The sequence below is a fragment of the Melozone crissalis genome, unplaced genomic scaffold (assembly GCF_028551555.1).
Source record: "Melozone crissalis strain CALT ecotype California unplaced genomic scaffold, PUWL_Pcris_2 ptg000019l_1, whole genome shotgun sequence".
NCBI classification, from domain to species: domain Eukaryota; kingdom Metazoa; phylum Chordata; class Aves; order Passeriformes; family Passerellidae; genus Melozone; species Melozone crissalis.
In genome coordinates, this window is record NW_026535797.1 from 30,262,101 (window position 1) to 30,281,312 (window position 19,212).

Genomic DNA, 19,212 nt, shown 5'->3' on the forward strand with positions numbered 1-19,212 from the left:
ATATCGGGGTCTAGGACGGCTGCTCAGACACGTCCTGGATGAAGAGGCAGGAGCAGACGCACACCTTTCCCAGCCGCCGGCCCCGCTCCCCTCTCGCCGCGCCGAGCTCTCCCACGGGCCCCGCTCCGCTCCCGCCCCGCCCGCGCGGCCGCAGGGCGCAGGCGCGCAGCCCCCGAGCCAATGGGGCGGGGCGCGGCAGGGCTGCGGCCATTGCGGCCCGGCTGGCTGAGGGGACGCGTCGCTGCCGCCGCCGCCGCGATGGTGTCCTGGATGATCTCCCGAGCGGTCGTGTGAGTGCCGGGCTGGGGCTGCGGGAGGCGCCTTATTTCCCGCGGCGGGGATGGTCCCGATGAGCGGCGGGCGGGGGGCTGCGTCCCTTTTCTCCTTCCCCCAGCCTCCGAAGGCGGGTGCTCTGCGCTCCCCGCTCCTCTTGGGGTCCGTGTCGCTGAGAGTTCTTGTGCTCCCAGAAACTCCACAGGATCCTCACCGGGATTGTGGTTACCCGTAATGTGGATCTCCTGCTCTTAGTGCACGTTTCCCGGGGCTGCGGAGCCAGCCAACTCGCGCTGCTTGTGCCTGGCACGCACAGATTGCAACCGTTGCTTGTAAATTGATCCCAAGTAACCTATAAAATCTCGTAACTTTTCCTTTTTAACTTCTAGCAGAGTTGAGAGGACTAGAAGAATGCTTGCGCGTGTGAGATGGCGGTCTGTGCTGAGTGTAGCTTATCAGCTGAAGAGATAGGTTGGCAGTGTTGTGTTCTGCACCTCATAAACTCGAGTTTTTGAAAGCCAAAGAGACAAACTTTCTTAGGGCGAGAACCTTTATTTTACCTGTTGTGTAAGTTCTATTTGAGAAAGAGTAAACTGCAGTGACACCTCTGAATTTTTTCATAGGCATTGCACTGTTCCTTCCTGAGACTGATGAGTTATTGAGTTCATTTGAATGTCATAAAGTCCCTCATAAAGGCTGAGTAATATTTGGGTAGCAGAATCTTCCTCATGCTCCTTGCTGGATGGCAAGGATAGTGACTCTGGGGTCCCCAGTGCTTATTGGGTGGTTTGAGCTGAGATTTGCTGTGAGTGAGCTTTTGCCAGGCAAATGAAATGAATCTGCTCACAAAGCAGTCCAACAAACATCCGAATTAGCATAAAGTGTGTAGCAGGAGTGTGTGACCCACAGCAGGGCATAATAGGATTGTCCTGTTTTGTTGGTGAAAGATATCCCCCTTAAGCTGTCTGGTGTAATTTCATCTGAAAACTTTGTCAAGTTTTCTCCTACTTTCTCATACTGCCACGTATATTTTCCTGCTGCAGCCCAACCACCTCGATAAGTAGCAGTCCTTCTCCCTCTTCCTGCAGTCCCTGAGACTTGTCACATAATTGCAACTTGCAAAGTGGAACATCACGTTCCAGAACTGGCAAGGGACGAGAGAGGTTTGGAGGAGAGTCTGTGGGAGGAATTGCTGTTGGTGCACTTTGGCAGCGTGGTCTTCCCACAGGCTTTACACGGTGCTATAGGCAAGAGGCATACTCCAGCTTTCTGTACATCAGATGGAGCTGCTCAACCTGTTTCTGCTTTGTTACATAAGAGCACCAGCCAGAGAATTCTTATTTTAACTACTTAGACTGTGTTGGTTTCAGGGGAGATGGCAGCAATGCTGAGTACCTTCATTTCTGATGACCAGGTTCTTCTGTAGGTGGTTGGGTTTTTCCCCCTGAATTCCTAAGGGTTGTATTTGCGTAAGTTAAAATCTCCATGAGCCTAACCCTACAGCACAGGGAATGAAGAGAACAGCTTCTGTTCTCCACAGATTTATTGCAAAAGGCAGTAAAGTAAAAGATAATGTACTGTGCAGTTCTGTGGAGTTTGGTTTCCTTGTTGCCATTGGTCACTCATCTGTGTGCCCTAATTATTTTTGCTAAAAAGGGAGTCCTAAATATTATTTATAAATCCTTTCCATCTTCTTGTGTCCTTGTTTCCTAGATGTGGGATTTAAATAGTTTGCCAGTGTTTAATTTCTCAGGAAGGTGGAAGTGTTCACTGAGAACTTGGACAGCTTTGAGATTGTTGTTTAACTTTGCTAATAAAGCAAAATTCTTGTGGAAACAGAAGGTGAGAAGTAGCATAGAAGTAGATGTGTGACACCAGAGGTCATCAATTTCAATAGAATGTTGAGAGTGTTCTTGTCCTATTTTCTCAGTGCCCATTATCTTCCTTTTTTGATCTGTTTTCCTCTGGTCTCTTCGCAGATGTACCTGTTTCAGTCACTTCGAGTCTCTGAACTGTGTGTTTGTAGTTTGGAAGGTGTGTCCTATCCTTCCCTTAGAAGCCGTAAGAAACAGATTTTTAAATACTGTGTAGCTGTGAGGACCTGAGGCTCTTTGTTATGTAGCATTTGGATTCTGCTGTGGTGACTTCCTGGTGCATAAGTCCTTGTCACCTTGACTGGTGATGGAAAGGAGCAGCAGTTTGTCTGTCTGTGGCAGAGTTCTGCACTCCTGACTGACCTCCTGTGTTTCAGGGCCAAAAGAGCAGCAAAATATTAATTTGTGGGTGAGTCGCAGTGCCCTCTGCTGACTTCTGACGTGCTGGGCTTGGGACACATGTGTGTCCCAAGCAAACTGCCTTCTGATTCAGTTTGGGAGTTTGCAATTTGGAATTCATTAACTCCACTAAAATACTTTGGTGGACATTTTAAGGAACTAGGGAATGGAGTTAGTAGGGAATTTGAATTCTTAATTGCATGTGAGTTGTCTTGAGGAGTCATGCACAGGAAACAGGGAGTGGTTCAAATTCACTGTTACACATAAGAATCTTCAGCAGAACTTGGTTTTAATGAAATCTTTTCCCTTTGCTCTATCAGTGCTATTATTCTTAAGCATTTAAACTTGTGAAATACCTTGTACTAATTGCATATCTTTATGTCAAGAAGCAGAAGACTTGAAGTGCACAATTAAAACATCTTTCCATTTTCAAATTGTATATCAATTGGGTGCTGTTGCAGTAAGTATAGCTCATTATTTCTAAAACACACTGTTGCTGTTGCAACAATTTTTGGAATATTTACTGCAGGGTTTTTCCTTTTTTTTTCACATAACAAAACTAACAATAAGATAAATTATTTCATTCAGAATCTCAGAAAACATGTCAGTGTGGCACATCATGTTCCCAGTTTTTGATGGTGAAAATAATTTTTTTAATTTGTGACTGCCCATCTTGTTAACTTCAAATAGAGCTTGTGCCTGACTTTTCATCCACTTGGATTGCTCATTCTTCTCATTTGTAAGGTCTGAGTGCTTGTGTACACATCAGTTGCTGAGACAGTATTTAATAGTAAACACACTGAATACTTGTCAGTCACAGCCTGGTATGGATGAGATCAGACCATCCTCTTGTGCCAAGCGGAGATGTGAAAGCATCCTAAATACCAAGTAGATGGCCATTTTGTTCTTGCAATCTGTTAAAGCAGACTGTCTGCTGTAATCTGTTAGCTTCTTTCCCTCCTCACTTAAAAATGAAAGTTCTCCCATCTGTGTTGCTTTGCAGCACACTCTCCCTTCATCTTTAAGTACATGGTTTGTTTCCAGTTAAGTGGGTCAGTATCCATCAATGTTGGAAGGAAAAGTTGCAGTGCTCCACAGAAGGATGGATTTGTTTTGGGTACTAGTAGTTAGCTTTCTGTTTGCTTGTATTTATAATGTCTCTCTTCCCCACCCCAAGTTTAGAGCCTTGCAAATATTCCTTGAATCTGATATTAGATTATAACTAATTGCTTTAAGCTGGACAAAGACTGTCTGGGGGACACAGGAGGTGACCTGAAGCTATGTAGTATTAGTCTCTTTCAGCTTTTGCTGCTTTACACAATGGAGCTGTTTCTTTAATGATAGTTTCCAAGGCATTATCTTACTCTACTTTCAATGCTTCTGTTGTTGTTTGACATTTCCAGATGTCCAGCTGCCCCTAGAATTACTGTAAATCTGAGAAGGGGTGGCTGCAGCCATAGCTTCTGTGTTGATTGAATTGTTGTCTAATACCTGGCTTAGCATGTGGATCATGTTTTATGTAACTCTGTATGCTTTGGCTGGAAACCTAGATTGTGTCTTGTTCTTGGAATATAATATTTTTTAAATTAAAAGCATAAACTGCAATAATATTTACCCTCTTGTGTGCTAATCAACATGCTGTCACATGTCTTGAAGTGATCCCAGCAAATGGGATGGAATCAGGTAACAATAGCACCATGTGTGTAAAAGGAATAGCTATAGCTCCATAGCCTGATCTTCAAGGCAGAGGAGGCCTTTGTGGGAGAGTTTGTGACTGTAGCCTGCTCTCTGGCACCATGGTTGCTGCTGAAGCGTGAAGGATGTTGGCTGCTGTGGGATGCTGAATTTCTGACAGTTTTCTTTGGTTTAAAGGCCTATAAATTGCTGCTGCACCTGTGGGGGAAAAGGAGCTGCTGTCACAGCGTGAGTGAGATGTGCTGCAGTGTTTGTCTCATCTCAGAACTGGAATGAATCAGTGACTGTATCAGTTACCCTTGGCATTTCATGCTATTTCATTTCACTGCCCCTTTGCTGGGAGGGGCTATCCTGTCCTTCATCCTCTCCTCATTCACTTTCCACATGATCCAAACTCTGAGCACTGTGTGAGTCTGTTCTGTCAACTAGAATGAAAATTAGTGTTGATAGAAGTTCATCTTTTGTTAGTTGCAATGAACTGCACCAGCTCACGCTGCTGCTGTGTAGTTGCTAAGTAAGTGCTGTGTTGAGAATGAAAGATTGCAGGACAAAACCAGCATTATTTTAGGCTTTAGGTTATGATTAAAGCATGCTCTGAAACTGCATTCTTTGCTTTCACATTGCTGCTTATTCTTTCTTCTTATGAATCTAGTTCCAGTAATAACAGTGCAGCTGTTCTAATCAAACAAGGTGTCAGATTTTTTAAAGGGTTTTCAGTTTCATGGGTTGAAATCTGTGAGCATATGTAAGTCTAGGGATTAAGTGTATTGTCCTGACTGTGTGAAAGTTTAAAATCATTTACATAATGAAGCAGTGAAATCATCAGAACTCTTCTCTCCAGTAGTTCAGCTTCTCAGTGAGGTAATCCTAACATACACAATGAGAAGTTTCTGCTCACTTGTATGTGACTTGTAACACCTCTTGAGTTAGTACAATGCAAAATTTCTGTCTCTGCCAACTTGTAAGAAAGAAGTGTCCCTACTGCTTGTCTGGCACACCTTGCCTTAAATCAACATTTGCTCTGCAGCCTAGCTGCTCTTTGCCATGTTTACAGGGTGGTGGGAGTGCAGAGCAGGCTCAGTGTGCCTGTGGCAGGCAGCTGGACTGAAGCTTCCCCAAAACAGATGGAGCATGTCTAGAGGTGTCCCGTGGAATCTGACATTCTTACTTCATGGTCTTGGCATGTTCTGTGTTACAAAATGTGCTGAGCCCCACATGTGTGTCCTCTGCCTTGTAGATATGGAAATACCAAGAACTGCATGATCTGGCACAAAAGGGTGTTTCTAATGAAAACAAACAACCTCCACTCCTGCAGTGTTCCACAAAGCAATGTCTGCTTTGAGCCAGCACATTGTAGGCTATTGAGCATTTCTGCAGCCTGGACAGGATTGCTTGGCTTTCCTGGGTTTGTACATAGAGGCAGCTCCCTATATGCTTGGGTAGGACTGAGGAAGATCCTGAGCCAAATTCTGATTTGTTTCAAAAAAAGTTGCTTTGGCTCAATAATTTTAATATTGATAGAAATCATCTTCAAAATGTGTGTAAAACGTGTCTGGCAAAGTCCTGTGTTCCAGTGCTCCATGTGCAAAGGAGTTTTCCCTAAGCTTTTTTTAGGTCCTTTTTATTCTGCTTTTGAAATTCCAACATTTTGAAACCTGTGTAAGTACTAGGTTTATACAGAAGAGAATATTCCATCTGCCAACAGCACAATCCCTCTGTTGGCAGGGCCTGCCAGACTAGATCATAAGTTTGCTCCAGGACAAATGAGAGGAGCTGTGCAGGGTCTAGGCAGGGAAGGTGATTGCAAGTTTTTTGCTGACCAGTATGACTTCAAACACAGCTGGCCTCAGTGGCACAGAACAACCAACCTGACAAGATGGTTTTTGTATGAGGGAAATAAAACACCCCACAGAGGCTATCTCTGCACTGAGCTTCTTGTCAGCCATCTCTGTTCTTTGCTGCTCAGTTTATCACTGACAAAATAGAAGGGTGTTACTTCTGTTTCTCTTGTGTTTCCTAGCAGTCTGCAAGCATCAACATGGAGATGGGTTTAACTAGATGAATGTTTGCCCTGTGTTTATCATCTTTGGAACATTACTCATGCATCCCAAAGACAGTTGGAACTTGTGTTTGATGTTGAAAACCAGGTGCAGTTTGTTTCAAAAGCCTGCAACCTGCCTTTAAGTGCAAGGATTTCCCAAGCAGAGTTTTTCCTGATATGAGAAGCCTGACATAATGCTGCACTTTGTGTTAAAGCTGTTGGAACTTCCAGTGCTGAAAGGGGAAAATCAGAAAACATTTTGTGCTTGTGCCTTCCTACCACTGTCTGTTTTTGTTATTTCCTCCCCCCACCCTGTTTTGTAACTCATTGATCACAACTGTGGAGAGTCGGGAAGCTTAAAGATAGCCTGATTAGTTTTTAAGTGTAGTAACATTACCTTAAACTAATATAAAACCCCCAAAGAATTATTTGGCTTTGTGCTGTCATTATTCACTTGTCTGCTAATATTTTTTCCCAGATTAGGACTTTTTTCTAGAATGCATCCTTGCCTTTATAGATGTCTAAAAGCATATCTAGGATTACTCAGTTGCAGTGTATTTAGTATTAGAATGTTTTAGAAGCTGACCTATTCAAAATTTTCAGCAGTGAACAGCTTATGGTTCACTTGAAAGACACTATATCCACAGAAACATAAAACCTATGTTTTACATGGCTGCTTTGGCAGTCATTAATTTGCTGTAGTTGCAATGTTAGCAATGTTGTTTTTACTATTCTACTTACAGAACTTTGAGGGCTAGTTTTTCTTGTCTAAAAGTTACCCTTGAATGGTGGAGACAAAATGAAATTTACATTTGTATAAAGAGGATAATATGAATTGGGCAAATTATCTTACATTTGCATTTGGAAAATAACACTTCTGAAAAGGCACACATTTCTTTTGTATCTTCTGGTTTCTTAGCCCATTTACATATAACCAGTGAAACATAATTGTGTTAACAGAATTCTTCTCTCATGAATTTTTTTTTTGTTAATTAGCATAGTGTGTTTTACTTGTTTTTGAGAGCAAACCCTTGAACCTAACTCTCAAACTAATTAATGCATGAGTCTAAAAAAAACCCCCATAAATTATTTGGGTTCAAAAGGGAGGAAATTAAGGTATTTTAGCATTGTATTTTTGTTACTAATAGAACTGCATGAATAAGGCTGGTGGAGATTCTGCTTGTTAGCCTGAACTTGGTGTCCAAGAGAATCTTCAGAGTTCTCTGTGTACCAGGTATAACTGAGGAAACACATTACGGGCAATGACAAGTCCAGATGCTGCCTCAGCAGCATCTGCCAAATCCAAAGTTCATAGAAACCTTTTCCTGTGTCCAGTGGAAAGGTTTGTTCTTTGAATGCTCTAAGAGGCTTCAGAAGTGCATTTCTGGGTTATAAGATTAACAGAATTGTTTGAAAATCAAGCAACTTAGGGCAAAAAATTAACGTGTATAACTTTGGATGATTAAAAACAAAACCAGCAGCTGTCTGGAGTAGAGATAAGGCATGCTTACTTTTACTTCAAAAGTTGGTGTTATATGGTTTCACTTATCCCTTTGCTCAGATTGTGGTATTTCTGTAGCATTTTTGGGAGAGGCAGGTCATTGAGGCTGGTCTCTGATGACACCCTTGGGTTCAGGAATCTGTAATGATTAAGTAGGACCTTTCTGAGCCTTTGGGTTATGAACTTCACTTTTCTCTCTGGAGCCACCCAGAGAGATTAATATTCTGCACAGTGTGACCTATAGCAGCATGGACACTTTTTTTTTTAAATGCAGCCCATATGAATGGGTGGTTACATGCAGTGTGGTTTGCCTTACACTAACAGACAGCTCAAAAATGAAATGTGCGTTCTCTTGGAATAAGCAGAAACAACTTTTATTTGGGACCACTCCTATTTTAAATGCTAGTTTCCTATAGCCAGTTATTTTGATGTTGATTAATATTTCCAAAAATAAAGATACTCTTAGAGCAGCAAACAATAACTGTGGGTTTTAACTTGTGAAATTAGCTCAAGTCTCTGGCAGACTTAATATAGAGTGAAAACCAAAGCTGAAAAGGTAAGAATCCAAGTGGAAATAATTTTTGGACTATGGCATTTGGAGGTGTTAGAGGGAATAAGCCTAGGCCATAAGTGATGGCCAAGCCTGGAAGAGGAACTGCAGTGGAGCAGTGAGATTTGAAGCCACTTGTCAAAGCTGAATAAAGCTTTAAATTTGAAAAATAGTTGAGAATGGGCATGACTTCAGAGCCTTGAGAGAATCTGAACTCAGTTTCCTCTAATATTGAAGGTAATATTAAAGTACTGATTTCCTGAACCTACAGTTCAAGCATTGAGTCCATCAGGAAACTTTCTCCTTAGGCAGCTGCTGAGACAATAGGGAAAATAAAACACTTTATTGCAAAGAATTTGTCCCCATCTCCTGCAGTTGAGACTTAGGTCTATGGTATGTCTGTACATTAGCTTCCCATTGTGACTTCTATAGCTTGATTGAAGGTGATATAACTCAGGGTAAATATGCCCAAATTACCTTTAATAAATAAAAAGCTGGCCTTGGATGCTTTTGGGCAACCAAATTTTTTTTTCTTCCCACAGCAGTGAAAGAGATTACTGCCACTTAAACACTGAGTTATCTTCTCTTGGGACTTGCATACCTTAAATGAGTGAGGCTGCTTTAAAAATTAAGTACAGTTGCTGTAATGAGAATGGATTCTGCTGGGCTTTTTTGATTTTTTTTTTTTTATTCTAGCGATGTGGTGTTCATGTGTTTTTGGCAAAGTTTCTTTTAGTTTTCTGTCACCTGCAGAACTTAATTAGTATTGCTGCTCTTCAGCTGTGCTGCTTTACTGCTCCTGTTCCAATTTTGTGCTGGATAAAATATTATCTTTGTATGCAAATCTGATTTTACCTGGTCATTTCACCAGGACTGAGACCTCTGAGGCTTCCAGGAACTGAAGCTTTAACACTGTTAAACGTGTTTAAAAATGTGCAGGACTTGGCAGTGCCAACATAAGTCTTTGCTTTGTTTTCTTTATTCTGGCTTTGGTTCTCCAAACATCCATTTAACTTTCCTTGTTTCAAAATTTGCTGTGGCACAGAGCAGAGAAAGCTTTGAGAAGTGACTGCTGGCTTGACACAAGTTACTGAAGTTACTGTAATGAACAATTTTCCAATATACCATATAGATTGCAATGGAAGGTGTTCTAAGGTGTATTCTGGATTCTTCTCCTTGATATGAAGGATGTCATGTTCTTACACAGAAATAAAGGCCTAAACATTTGTAGAAGCTTCCAACATAATTTTGAAGACACTAGGCACAAAATTAAGTAGCATAAATAAGAGAGCTGATAGATTTTAAAATTAAATTTATGGAAGCCAAGAAACTACCAAGTGTATTTGTAACTTTAAACCTCATAACAAAATGAAACACCTAATTCTAGATCTGTAATGTTCCTGTTAATCTTGTTCAGCACATGATCTGCATTAAATTACCCATGTCTTTTAGGAGCTCTCAGAAGCTCCTAAATGGAAAGGATCATGTTGCTCATGAAAACTGCATGTGTAGGTTGTAGTACCTCCAAGAGCAGTGAGTGTAAAGAACTTTTTCCTAAGCAAGAAAGCTCATGAGTGTGTTTCTCTGTCATCTGTCAATTACCTTTGTTATGTAAACTCTTGATGTGACAGTTTCTTTGAACATGCATGTAGGTATCAGCTTTCATCTTTAAACTTACAATTAAGACTAGAATTTTTTTTATCCTGTTCACCTGCTTTATGAAATAAGTTTATTCATGCGTATACTAAGTGAAAACAGAAATTATCTCCTGAAAACTAGGCTTGGTTTCATGTTATTTAAAACATGAAAAACAGCAAATCAGTCAGTTTTTGTTCTGACATCCTTAATCCAGCTGTCAGTCCTTGCTGATCATTAGAAGAAAAGCACAGTTCAGTGCAAGGACACATCTTTTTCTTTGATCAAAGTCATGTGCAAGGCTGTCTTAAGGGCTGTCTGAGGAGTCCCTGCATTTGTTCCTAATTGTTGGCTATTTCTCAGTGTTCAGTTGTGCTCCTGGCTGACATGGGGCCACAAATACTTTGCTTCCAGTGGTAAGATGTCTAGCAACAGAGAAATCAGAGATGATTTTATGTGTTTGAAGGAAATAACTTACTTGAGATTTAAGTGAGTGTGAGCAGTTTTGAAATGAATACTTCTCCAGCAGGGATGAACTTTTGGTATTGAGTTTGAGATGAGAGCTAGGTGGGAGATGGAAGTTCTCTTCCAAGGGTTGTTCTGTGTTTGAAGGCATTCAGTGTTTGCCCTTTATCTTGAGGCAGTGCTGCAGAAGGTGTGGTTGCAGTTCCTGGTGTGAGTGCTGCAAGGTGTGAGCTCACCTGGGAGACTGTAAACAGGAAGGAGGGATGGGATGGGATGGGCAGGACGCTCTTACAGCACGAGTCAAACATGGATCATAAAGCAGGAGGTGAATAGGTCAGCATGCAGACAAGTGATTAAGGGCTTTATAACAATTTTTATTTGCCTTCCAGTATGAGCTTTTTGGAATATTCTGTACAACTGGGTTTGTTGGGCCTTTTGACTGTGTTTTGAGCAGGATTTATGTTTGGGGTTTTTTGTTGGTTATTTATGACATGATGATGGTATCTCCAGACTTATGCCCTTTTGTTAAAATATACCTGGGCTATCCAGCAGCACAAGAAACACTGCTCACTTGTGGACACAAATTTTGGGCACTCTCTCCAGGTACAGATGAAGATTCTTTGAGTTAGAATGATAGGCAAATAGCTTCTCCCCAAGTACTTCTGTGCTGTACAGGAGGTGAGTGGATTCACAGGTTTAGTGTACCAGTAATGCCCTGTCAACTCGTGAAAGGGTGACTGGGAGAACTGTGTTAAAACACTGATGCAACTTGACCACGTGGAAGAGTTTCCAGGCTGACTCATTAGAGAGGGCAGCCTGGATTTTGCTTCAGGAGTTGTTTTTTAGCTGTCCCTTGTTCCAGACTGCCACAGGCCCCTGTGATCCCATAAGTGCATCAGCACTTGAACACACACTCCAGTGCAGAACATCCTTTACAGAAGAGAATTTTTTCTAATTTTTTTTGTTGTTGTGCCCTTTTTAGATTTCCTTCAAGGTTCAGACAGGGATATCTCCATGTTGAGACAACTTGAAGAGTTATCTGGCAAAAGGTGCCAGATAATTTGGGGTGGATCAATAATTAGCCCATAAACATGACTAGATTGGGTACTTGTAATGGAGCCTAGACGGCTGCATTGGAAAAAAGGCTTAATTATCTCCTTTCAGACAATTGTTATACTTGGGACCCATTAAATGAAAGTTCCTGGCATAGAAAAGTCCCACATTTTGGAGGAATCAGTAGGGATGTCACTTTTCCTCTTAAAATTCTAGGGTGGTTTCTGACTGCTTGAGTAATTGCCTTACTATTGGTTTTGCTGTTCTTTGGAAGAATCTGGCAGTTGCTTTGGAGAATTCCAGCTAAGTTGGAAAGTTAATAGCTGCCTTACTCTGCTCAAGAATGTGCTTTATTCAGCTCTGTCAGTGCTTCTGGGGATATTCTTTAACTATTAAGGCATTTTTGTTCTCTGGCTTTTATATTCTGCTCATAAGAATGCTGTGAAGATTTTAACAGACCTGTTTCTCATTGCATTCCTGCATTTTGGTAACTGCAGTCTGCTGAAGGAGTTGCTGAATTTCAAGTTCACTACTGTTGGCAGACATGTTCTTTTAATAGGATTTACATGATTTTCCCTGCTCCTTGCCCAAAGCCAGGGGGATTGGAAAAAAAGTGGGATACAATTTCCTGAGGGGTTCAGGAGCTGATTCTCATGCTCCCTTGTCCTGTAGCATTTTGTTCCAAGTGTAGTTTTTGTAGTTACTGGTGTTTTACTGTGGATTGTATGGTTAGTGTTGTGTATCTGAATAGCAAAATGGAGCTAAATTCTGTCAGGTGCTGGACAGAATGACTTTGTTTAGTGTAGTGCTTTTCAGAAACATTCAGGACAAAAATGCCAGGGCAAGCTTTTGTTTGTCAGGACATGTGAACTGTAGCTGGTAGCTGGCTTAGTCTAGAAGTCATTGCCTAGCTGTAACACTCAGGGGGAGGGGTAAGGCAGGATTTGAGAGTCTTGTGTTTTTGGCAGTGTATTGGGTTTGTTTGCCACAGTTTTACTCTTATTTCTCATTTTCCTATTCTGATTTGATTGGTAATAGATTAACAGTCAGATTACCCAAACTGGGTTGGCAATTGCCCATGACAGTAACATGTGAGTGATCTCTGTCCTTATCTCTCCCCACAGCCTTTGACCTTTCTGTTTTATTTTCTCTCCCCTGCCCATCTGAGGGGGGGAGTGACAAAATGGCTTTGGTGGGCACCTGGTGTTGGGTTAACGCAACACATACAGGGTTTTTGGCTTTCCCCCCTGAATAGGATTCTTCCATGTACTCCTTGTGCCTTATTTCGAGCTTGAGAGTGCCACGGAGGTGCATAGCAGGCAAAACTCAATCCATAACTGGAGCCTCATCACTTGGTAGCCAAAACAAAAGGAGAGCAAAGCCCAAATTCCTGATCTTTGATGGGAGTGGCTTGGAAGTATATGGGCAGTAAACAGTCTAAGCAAAAATGCTTCTGCTCTTCCAGTGTGTGCTGACTGAAATCCCATTGGTGAGGCATATGGCTCTGTTTGCCTTTTTTACAGCCAGGAACAGCCAGCCAAAGATTCAAGCATTGTTCTGTAGATTTTTATTCTGCTCTTTAGTTTTCATTAGCAAACTTGCTTTCAAATCAAATCTTGCTTAGGCTAAACTAGATAATCATATGTGGAATAGCAATTATACTTCATCCAGAAGTGAAATTGTTTTACCACTACCAGACCTAGTTTCTGCACAGGTAGTACAGTGTCATCTACACTACTTCTGGTATTTCCATTTTGTCTGAGCAGCTCTTAGAAAAACTTGTGTATGTTTGTGACAGGGATGAAACCACTCCTAATGTAACTGGGAAACACTTGGTACTGAGAAGGGGAACTGGGCATGGTCAGCAAAGCAAGGCAGTTTATCAGGTCCATGGTTTTTTGGAGGCATGGAGGATTCTTTTATTCTGCAGCCTGCCACTCAAGGGTGTAGGTACATATTCCTACTGGAGATGCACACAGTGTCTGGCTCTGTGTCAGTCTGTGGAGATCCTCAGCCTTTAAGTGAGTGAAAAATGGGTGTCATCTCTATTACAAAATTTTTAAGGAAAGGGAATTTAGTGAATGATGCTGTCTCCAAAGCATCTCGTACTAAAAGAGTTTCCTGGATTGCTTTAACTGTTAGGTAAGGAGCGGAGAGTGTTCCCTTTTTGCATTTGGAGGAATGAAAGAATAAAGTGCCAAACACTATTCCATGCTTTGGGCAATACTTTGGCAATGTGAACAGACTGAACCCTTAAATGCATTGTTGTTAATGTTGATGGCTTAGTGTTTGAGGAGTCTGGATGCAAGTAGTACTTTTGAGTGGCTTTTATTTGTGTCTTAGTTTGTTTTATTTTTAGTTTTTTTTAACTGTGGCTTTAGAGTTGTTGCTATCCAGGTGAAATATGTTCAGTGCCACAGCAACATGTGTACAGATGGCTGATGTTTCAGTTGTCTGCAGATACAAACTCTGTTGCTTTGCTTCATAAATGAGCCTTTCAAGCAATTATTCACTTTAAAGCTATTAAAACTCTTAAGACCATAGATTATGTGGTAATAAAGGCAGTAGGTTGGATTTTTTAAAAATACAATATGGATATGCAAATTCATTGTTTTATTCAGATTTAAAGGCTCTTTGATACTTCTTTCTTTGTGTTTTTATCTCCTAATATATTTGAGGAACATTTTTCTTTACCTGAGCAAAATGTCTTAGAGGAGGTGGCTGCACCAAAAATGGAATGCTATGGCAGCTACTGAGTCCAGCTAAAAACCTGAAATAGCTGGGCTTCCAACTGGCACTGAAATGACATTGGTAAGCAGGATTATCCATGTATCTACTAATAATATAAAGTAAATGATGTCACACTCAGCTGAAATCTGTTCCCATCTGTGGAAACTGCCTTTGTTTTTGTCTGCTCCATTGGTGCAGTGTGCTGATGCTCAGTCTGAAATGCAAACCACACTTGGAAAAATAACACTGGAGCTTTTCAATTTGAAAAGCCATAGAATAATTGGGAACATCCTTAAAGTAGTTGTATGGTTTCTGTAGAAATATCAGAGGATGGATGTTCTTCTAATGTGCAGCAGTAGGTGCTGCTGACAGCTTTGGGCTCTTGGGAGGTGTGGATGCGGAGAGGAAAAGGACTGGAATATGAGGGTTTTTGTAGCCATCTGTGTGCCCAGGCTCCCTGCTGTTCCTTTCTGGCTGGTTCTGCCCCACTCAGCTGCAGTGATCTCTGCTGCCACTGTACTGATCCAGCATGCACAGACAGATGCAAGGTAAAAGGGAGCTTGCTGGCCTTCAGCTACACTCACTGGTGACAAGTTGGCTTTTGGCCTGTAAAAATGCCTGGTAGGTTTAACTAAAGTCAGGGGACTTTTCCTTTGTGAAGAAGATGGTGCCAGAGCTGGCAGCAGCATCATGGCACACTTTCAATGTCAGCTCTGGCTGTAAGGAGATAAAAACTTGATGGTACTGGTTCCTATTATTACTGACTAAATGTGCTGATGTTTTGTTTTCATCCTATCTACCCACTTCTAGTGAACAAACAGAAGCTTTTCTAATACTTTCCTTTTATAGTATTGAAAACACTACTAAATTATTATATATTGGTGTATATATAATAAAAATTTAGAATAATATAATAATGATATATGGTGGTGTTAACTGCTGCACTCTGTTTTAAAGTGATTTTCAGAAAAATTCTTTAAAAGAAAAAGTGGTTACTCAAATAGGTGTTTTTAAACTTCTGATTTGACTAATATTGAGTAAAAGATTTTTCTAGATGGGAAAAATTAGCTACCTTTCTTGTGTTTCTTATGCTAGTGTTCTTATTTAACTTGAGGTCATCTTTAGTTTTATGATACTCTTGCTGTAGTTATATTTCTGCTTAAGATCAGTTGTTTCTGAAGAACTGTTCTTAATATTTTGTTTTGTCCCTGTTCATATTTATAGCAACTCAAGAATGATATGTTCAGAGGATAAATTGCTGTTTAAATTTAAAAATACATTTTTTTAATAGAAGTGATGCTACCTGAACAGAGTGAGTGGAAAGGTGTAGCTGAAAAATCTGTAAAGTGAAAGACTCAAGCTGTTTTCCTTTCATCTGCTTCATTGCAAGATACTTACATGAGCAGGCTACTAATAGTTATTTAAATAACTTTGGAGTGCTGTTTTTAGAATTATGGGGAGGTGCACAGGTAACCAGTAACTGTTGGGGTTATTATGCATGTCAGACAGTTGATGGTGGTTATGATGTTCAGGAACCTCTTCTCTATCTTCTCTTTGAACAAACCTTTTCCACCCTTATAAAGGCTATTTTATGGGTTAAAGGATGAGCAAAGGCTTTTCTTATCTCTGATACTTTATAATTTCAGCCAGAGCAAGGGAAGGTGAGAGACATTAGAGCTGGTGCGCTACTGAACAGAGTTTTCCACAGGAACAAAAATCAATTCAATTAATTCCCACTTTTCCTCCATTTCTAAATATTGCTGTTGCAGAGTTCTAGCAAAAGGAGATGAAATTTTGTAAGTCAGTGTTGTCTTAAAATTCTTTTGGAAGGAAATTTCTGATAATCTGATAAAAGTAGATGATTGTGATTAACTACTGATAGGTTCAGAGGGTTTTTAAGTGTGGTAGCACTGCCAGCACTATTTTCTGGTGTGGACAGGCTGCAGGACTGGTTTGACTTGTAAAAGAACCAGAACAACTGGTTTTACATTATCTATTAGAAACAGTCTTACAAAACAGTTTGTTGTCTTTAGGGCATCCACCCTTTTCTGTCCATGTCGTTCTAGTTTTGTCTATCATGAAACTTCCAAACTTCCTCTGAGGAACATATAACACTGATTTTTATTTTCAATTTTTTTTTCAATGCTAGACAACCGGGTTTTTTCTATTAAGTTGGCTGCATTGTTCTGATGATGTATTGTCACTTTTTGATATATAGTGTGGAACAGATCCTGAAGGCTCTCTCTGTTTTCCAATAGGTTGGTGTTTGGGATGCTGTACCCTGCATACTACTCATACAAAGCTGTGAAGACAAAAAATGTGAAGGAATATGTGAGTCTCATTCCTTTTAATTGTTTAATTACACACCTCTGCTGATATAGATCTGTGGCATTTTCATTGTGTAATAAATCTTATGAAAGCTTGAATTGAGTGTATTACTGTTAGATAGAACACTTGTGTGACCCTAGTGGTAATGCTCTGATTTTGTTTGGAGGGCTAAAGTTAAGATATCTCATACTTTACATGGTTTTATACTGAAACATGTTCAACACACTATGCTGTAGTGTGATTTTTTAAAGAGTATTTTTAATGTAAACCTTAAAGTCTTGGTTCCATTTCAGCAAAGAAATAATGCACTTTTAGGCAGGGGATAGAATGCAAGTTTGCTAATTCTGCCAACACCTTAAGTGTAAGTATGGACAAACTGATTCATGGTGACCTCTAGAAGAGCAGCAGCAGCTTAATATCATTGTATAGAGCTCAGCAGGGAACTCAGAATCTACCTAAAAAAAGGTTAGTTCTTGTTAATCTATTTTTCCTAAAAGAGGAGAAAAAATGTAACCAAGGAAGGAAAAGATTTGGTTAAGGTGGTGTGGAGGAAAGAAGCAGAACACAGAAGAGAGAGATTGAGAAAAACACAATTATAGTTACTTCAGTTTTTAATTAAGCTATTAAATTATTGACTTGTCAGTGTGAGCAATGAGATAATCATGAGAATGTTAACCAGTTGCAGTCACAAGGAGCTTTAGTCACTGTGCTACTTCCCTGTTTTAAGAGACAGCCTGGCTTGATTTCAGCAGGTAACCTGTCCTGAATCCTGGCCATAACTCCTCAGGGTGGGGTCAGGGCCAGCAGTTACTCTGAACTCGGCAGCCAGAGATGTGACCCAGGGCTCTTGTCGCATGGGTGGTGTCTCCACTTTGTACCTGGTTGTAGTTGTAAACTGTAATTGGTAGCTGGTAACTGTAAACTGTAGTTGGTAGCTGTTGTTCCTCCCCTTGAATGTCTTAATTTAGCCTCATCACCCTATAAAGGCCTCAGAGGACAAAATACTTGTACTTCTGATTTCTCTGTAGAAGCTGATTGGAGCTTATTTGAGCTGGTGCCTGCCAGAGTTGAACTCATGGGAGAAAAAATCACCAAAACTAAGAGGAGAATTTTCTGTCTCATTCTTGTATTACTCTGTCAGGAAAGTCCATAATGCAAGGAATTTATAATCTGCTTTTCCTCCCTGCTCCTTCAAAACTGATCCACAGGCTAAGTAGGGCATAGCAGTTTCCAACCTAAATAAAGGAAATCACTTTAAGAGGTTGCCATTGCCCCTTGCACTATGTTTTCTAGAAAAAGAGAAGCAATATTTTAGAATGCTGAGGTTATTTTTCTCACCTCAGTTGTCCAGTCAGCCATGACCTAAGTGTCTTTCTTGGGCATCCTTACAGAGGACCCCTGCTAGTAGGGCCTGAAATTATATTTTTTCAGTTCTTTTAGTGTGAACCTGTGGTCTTTGAGCAGTCCCAGAACTTGCAGTCACATAGAAAATATTCATGGGACCAAGATGAATAAGAGCCATCCCAGTGATGTTTTCATTAGCAGGGCATGACAATGATTCATCAGTGAATTATCACTCCATTGCTGCCTGGGATGACTGTCCTGATAGGTCTTGGGGATGATCCATGGCTGTCATTTTCCCAGCTGGGTCATTTTCTTTCTCAGTAAAGGGTTTAGATTTAAATGCAGCTTTGCAAATGGCACAGGTTTGCTGCCACTCACATTATGGCCCAAGCACAACTTCCTTTCCAGGGTTTTGTGTGGCTCAGGAGCCATCTGTGTTGCTCAACTTTGAGCTTTTTAACAGTAAAATATTTTACTCAGCCACTACTTCCACCACTAAAAAGCAACCAAATAAAAAGAATAGACATCCTGACTTGTTGTGTAGGTCATGATGCAGCAAATTAATCAAAGATTATTTCTGAGGGATAAAGTGTTGAGCTGACTGTGGTAATGTAAAAGACTTATGGAATTCAGTGCTAAAAATTAGAATCTGTGCCTTTGAGGAGATTTGTTCTTGTAATTACCCTGGTTTAGTGGAGTTGACTAAGATATTTGAGACCTTTTTTTCACTGTGTTGCACCAAAGTACTTGAAATCTGAAATGTAGTTTATAAGTCTGACCAGACTAGCCTTTTAAATCCTGGCTTCAAAATCCTGACCTGAAAGAATGTGCTTCAGATAGAGCCAACAAAGATGAGCTTAACACTTGGATGCTAGGAAAAAAACCCCTCAATGAAACAAATGTGTAATCACTCTTTTAACATGAAAAATAAAACTCAGTCAAAGCTTCTGTTACTTGGAGGAGATGACAGTGTTCTGGGTAGTGTGAAATCTGACCTTCCATTTTTAATGTCATTTTTTTCTTTTTTCCTGGTATGAAAACCCCTCTAAGTCACTCAGGTTCATTTGTCAAGGATACTTTTGGTACCCTACTGCATTAGTTGTACTAGAATATCATTTGTGTTTTATAGAGTCTTTGCCCAGTCCTCAGAAGGACTCCTGGCACATCTCATGTGCCCTTCTGCAGGGCTTTCTTTACTGTTCCTAGCAGCCCAGGAGAAATTCCACTTCCACTGTTGTTCTTGATTGGGTAAAATAGATGTTGATTAAAGAAAATACAGGATAAATAATTTTGGGGAAAAATACAGTCTTGTGTGGCATCTTAA

The 19,212-nt window shown here is 40.6% G+C and overlaps 1 protein-coding gene across 1 annotated transcript in view; it reads left to right on the plus strand.

Moving 5' to 3' along the window:
- Positions 1–218: 218 nt before the first annotated feature.
- Positions 219–19,212, plus strand: part of REEP3 (receptor accessory protein 3) — a 37,518-nt gene continuing 18,524 nt past the window's right edge. Inside the window, exons 1-2 of the mRNA XM_054276749.1 lie at positions 219–290; positions 16,475–16,547. Coding sequence (XP_054132724.1) covers positions 259–290; positions 16,475–16,547 — 105 coding nt within the window. The 5' untranslated portion in view covers positions 219–258. The remainder of the gene's footprint in view (positions 291–16,474; positions 16,548–19,212) is intronic.